The sequence below is a fragment of the Ceratotherium simum genome, chromosome 34, assembly GCF_057802395.1.
Source record: "Ceratotherium simum simum isolate JZ-2026a chromosome 34, ASM5780239v1, whole genome shotgun sequence".
Taxonomy (NCBI): domain Eukaryota; kingdom Metazoa; phylum Chordata; class Mammalia; order Perissodactyla; family Rhinocerotidae; genus Ceratotherium; species Ceratotherium simum.
The window spans coordinates 18,989,635-18,994,770 of record NC_141933.1 but is presented as its reverse complement, the minus strand read 5'-3'; the positions used below and the strand labels follow the sequence as shown (position 1 = coordinate 18,994,770).

At 36.1% G+C, this 5,136-nt stretch overlaps 1 protein-coding gene across 1 annotated transcript; it reads right to left on the bottom strand.

The window, feature by feature from the left end:
• Positions 1-3,445: 3,445 nt before the first annotated feature.
• LOC106799989 (olfactory receptor 5D13-like) lies at positions 3,446-4,396 on the bottom strand. Its single transcript, XM_014779732.1, has one exon. It carries the CDS (start codon positions 4,394-4,396, stop codon positions 3,446-3,448), a length of 951 nt encoding a protein of 316 aa, XP_014635218.1.
• Positions 4,397-5,136: the final 740 nt, after the last annotated feature.

Here is a 5,136-nt window from a genome sequence, read left to right as displayed (position 1 = left end):
TTTTTGCCTTACTAAGGCCTTCAGCATATTAGCCACCTCTTGTTTATCCTATATGGTTAGTATGATGCTGTCAGTTTAACGGACTGATGTGCTGTTCTGTGGGATGATCAAGTGGTAGAGATTTCTTCAAACTATATCAAAACAGAGAGCTGGAGAGTTAATATGGCCCTGAACAAAACTTTAAAGATATACTTTTATCCATCCCATGGGGATGTTGTTTATGATTTCCTTTTAAAATTAAAAAGGAAAATACCACATTTTCCAAATCAGTGATTGCATACTGTGTGCCTTAAGCCACATTCATCTGCTCAAGGGCTACTATTTGGTTGAGTTTTCCATAGACTACAGTCATTCTCCAAGATCCATCTGATTTCCTTCTGCCTGAGGAACTCTTCTTGTGATATCTTTTACTGTAAATCCACTGAAGATAGTCCTTTAGCATTTTTGGTTTTAAAAGACTTTGCTCCATCTATATATTTTTAAAAGTATTTCTTAGGCGTAGGATCATAGTTCTACAGTTACTTTCTTCACCAATTTAACATGTCACTCATTGTCTTCTACCTTCCATTGTTTCACTGGAGAGTCAGTCATGGTCTTCTGTTTCAGGCAGGGTGGGGAAGATCACTGCAGGTCAACAATTCCGTGAAACCATGAAATAACTTTTTTAAAAAGAAGAGTTGCAAAAATTACTTTTTACAGAAAAAAATGCAAGTAATTAGGACTAGATTATTAAAATTTCAGAGAGGAAAGGGACCTTCCTTGGTAAGCTGGCGGTCACCAGCTGTTTCCTTCACTGAAGACATTTTCTGATCTGGGAACCGGCTGCATTTCAGGTTTGTTGCTTGCAGGGGGACACTACTGAGAAAATAAAGAATCCAGTAGTGCTTTCTGGGCACACAAAAATTTATTGATAAATTTAAAACCAAAGCAACCCAAAACTCATGACCAATTTTTCCCCACAGGGCATTGGTTATGCTCTGGGGTGGCATGGGAGTTAGGAGCTGGGAATCTGAACCAGAAAGGCAAACTGAAATGTCCTGCAGAAATCTCATGGTGCTTAGGAGAAAAAATCTGACTAGAGAATTGAGACCTTCCACAAAAGCTTGACTATCTCCCCGTCACAATATTTGTCTTTCTATTAAGCTGCATTGGATAGCAGGAGAAAGTGCTAAACTCAGACTTCAGAGAGTAGAGCTCAACCATTTTAGATCCGAGGGAGACACACATCTGTCAGGTCTCATCAAAACCCCAGCCAACGCAAGGAACAGGGATGAATTGTAGGATGGCTGTCTTAGGAAAACTTCTTTCCCCCAGCCTGCTGATTTTAATGGCTTCTTTACTAACCCCTGGAACACCTCTCTTCCCCCTTTTACTCTAGCAGTTCTTCCAGTACCTTTAAGACAAATCACTGTTCTAATTTCCCTCTCTTTAAAAGCCAAGAGTAATTGATCTTTTGTCCTGAGGAGGCATTGACTCGTATATGCAGAATCTGTCATTTCTTGGAATTCATAGCAATTTGAATACCATGTTTTATGAACAAACTACACTCTCACTTTGAATCTCAGAAGGACAATCACATAAGAGGGCAATTATACCTCATCTATACAGTTCTCAAAGGCTTGGTAGTGTGGATATTATGAGAAGGTCATCAAAGGCACAATGCAAGAAATTTATATACATTAACAGTATAGGTATATTGTACCATATTTTATTTATATATATAAATTTATATACATGTATGTATGTGTGTACATATATATAAATATTTCTCTAAGTTAAAGTGACAAGACCTTTTCATATATTTTCTGCCATCTCCTGTTTACCATTGTAGGGCTATAGAAACAGCTTTTCACGGAAGAAAATTCACCTTCTCTAGGAAAATCACTTTTTAAAGGAACAAAACCAAAAAGTTCATAAAAGGACACAATTTTCACAGACATCACTCTGCCTACTCTTTTCCCTTCTCTATATTATGGCATGTACCAGAGAGAACAATTTTCTCCTAAACTAAAATGTTGGATTTCATTTCTTGTGGGTGAATTCCTAGGAAGGAATTGTTGAGTTGTGTGGAAAGTTTTTGCATAACTTCATAAGATACTATAAACTGTTTTCAAAGTCATTTTACCTTTTACTCCCATCTGAAATATATGAGCATTCCACTAGCTCCACATTTTCACGAGTACTTGGTATTTCAGTCATATTCATTTTAGCCATTCTAACTGGTGTGCAAGGGTATCACATTGTGATTTTAGCAAGATTTTCATTGATGACTAATGATGTTTATTATCTTTTCGTGTGTTTATAGGTGATTTGCATATCTTGTTTTGTCAAGCGTCTGCTCAAATATTTCACCAATTCTTTAATTATATTTTGTCTTCTTGTTTTGAGTATAGAGTTCTTTGTATGTTCTATATACAAATCCTTTGTCAAACATATATGTGACTTACATTTTCATTTTATTAACGGTGTCTGTCACCATTGGGAAACTTTTACTACAAGTTTTTAATGTTGATGAAGTTTCGTTTATCAATTTTTTGACAATCCATGCTTTTTGTGTTTTATCTAAAAGATTCCCACCAAAAACTTCAGAAGGTTTTTCTGTGTTTTATACTAAAATTTTGTACTTTTAATTTTTATTTTTAGATCTATGATCCATTTCATTTAATTCAAGTTAATAGTTGTGTATCATGTGAGGTAAAAGTTAAAGCTCATTTATCTAAATGGATATCCAGTTATCTCAGCATTATTTGTTGAAAATCATCACTCCATTGAATTATAATGGCATGTTTGCTGAAATTTAGATGACCTCATCTGCTTGAGTCCATTTGGGACTCTATTACTCTAATATCCTACTGCCTTTATTACTCAATTTTTTTTTTGGAGTAAAATAGGATATGAATTTAGGGAGAGCAGAAAAATACTTTACTCAATTTTGTTTGCTAGTTAGTAGGCTATAATTTTCATGAATAAAGGCCAACTTCTGTCATTCAATGCAATAAATAGCAAAAGGCTGGTTTCTGTATAAGACACAGTAAGCTTAAGCATTTGTTAAAGGCTTCTCTGGAGTAGGAGCTGCCTGATTACAATTCTAAAGAGCCATTCTAGATCTGCACATATTTGGTGAACAGAGAATTAGTTTTACTTTGGAAACACACATATGTAATTACACTGTAGGATAAAGCATTTTAAAATAATTTACAAATATTGCAAAATATAGTCCAAGAATTTTATTTCATAAAATTTTGGTTTACATGTGGTTTAGAGCTATTTCACTAAAAATTAACGTATGCAAAACTCCAGAATCATAAAATGTGCTGCCATAAATATATTAACTAAGAGCCTATGGATTAAATGGTTGGAATTATCAATTGCACTGCAAGAGTTGAGCAATCTGTAGCATAGCAAATCATTTCTTTTCAGAAATAAAATAATGACTATAACACTATTAAAGTGAGTGAAAAAGCAATTTTGTGACAACTAATTTTCTGAATGTGTCTTTCACATCTTTGTTCCTAAGGCTGTAGATCAGAGGATTCAGCATGGGAATCACCACTGTGTAAAACACAGAAGCCACTTTAACCATGAGCCAAGAAGTTTGAGGATTAGCGATACAGTAAAGGAAAAGAATTGTTCCATGGAAGATGGTGATGGCTGTCAGGTGCGAGGCACAGGTGGAGAAGGTTTTCTGGCGCCCACTTGCAGAAGGCATCCTCATAATAGTGATAAAAATGAGTATGTAGGATGTCATAATAATCATCAGGCTGCTCATCTCATTGAATATGGCAATAATAAAACACAGCATCTGGCTGATATAGGGGTCTGAGCAGGAGACAGAAACAATGACAGAGTGGTCACATATAAAATTATTTATGATGCTAGACTCACAATAGGATAATGCAAGAAGAAAACATGTGAGTGTCAGGGAACACACTACGCCCCATGAGTAAGACCCAGCCACCAGCAGCGCACAAAGCTTCTGAGACATAGTAGTGGTATAGAGCAAGGGGTTACAAACTGCCACAAAACGGTCATAGGCCATCGCTGCTAACATGAAAGTTTCTGTTACTCCAAATATGCAAGCAAAACAAAATTGTAGAATGCAATCAGAGAAAGAGATGGTTCGGTCTTCCACAATCAAGTTCTCCAACAGTCTAGGCGTAACTGTGGTGGAAAAACAGAAGTCTACAAAAGACAAGTGACTAAGAAAAAAGTACATGATCGAATGGAGTTTGGGATTGATCTTGATGATTATTATCATGCCTAAATTCCCCACTGCAGTGACTGTGTAGATAGACAAGAAAACCAGGAAGAGTGGAATCTGGAGATCTGGATATTCTGAAAAACCCAGGAGAACAAAAGTAGGTATGGTACTTTGATTTCCTTTGGATAACATCATGATTCCTGTTGAATAAAGAACCAAAAGTTATTCCTGAAAAATACAACTGAATAGAAAGGAGAAACAGAGAGAAGAGAGGGGCTTCATACATCTCTGTGAAGTTGGTGTAGAGCAGTGACTCTCAAAGTGTGGTCCCCAACCAGCAGCCCCAGGAGCGCCTGAGCATTTGTCAGGGATGCAGATTCTCTAGGCGCATCACCAACTTCCTGAATCAGAAACTCTGGGATGGGGCCCGCAGTTCATGATTTAACCAGCCCTCCAGGGGATTTTGATGCATGCTAAATTATGAGAACCACAGCTATAGAAAATGTATAGTAATCATTCTATTGTTTAAAATTCAGGCCTTGTTAGCAACATTAATATAGAACCGAAACGTAAATTGAGAGCATGAAAGAAATGGTAAAAAACAGAAGAGAGGCAGAACAGAAGCACAGAGTACCTTGTCATGGTTCTAAGAATTACACTAAGAATCAAGAAGATCACTGCATGGCAAATGGTGCTATATAAATCTTAGTATTAATAATTTTTTATTTTTTACCTTTTCTAGACATAACAGAATTAAATACTCATAGAATTTATGAGTTGGAATAAATCTTAAAATGTATCTAGTTTGTGCCTTCCACTTAATGCTTGAGAATTCATTACAGAATCTAATGCATGAAATAATCATGTAGCATCCATAAAAAGCTTCATTAAGGGTACACTGCCTCCTAGGGTAATTTTGTGGGTATTTTATTGAC

Bases quoted from the DNA above. Each gene is read 5' to 3' on its own strand.
- LOC106799989 (XM_014779732.1), bottom strand. From the start codon at position 4,396: ATGATGTTATCCAAAGGAAATCAAAGTACCATACCTACTTTTGTTCTC.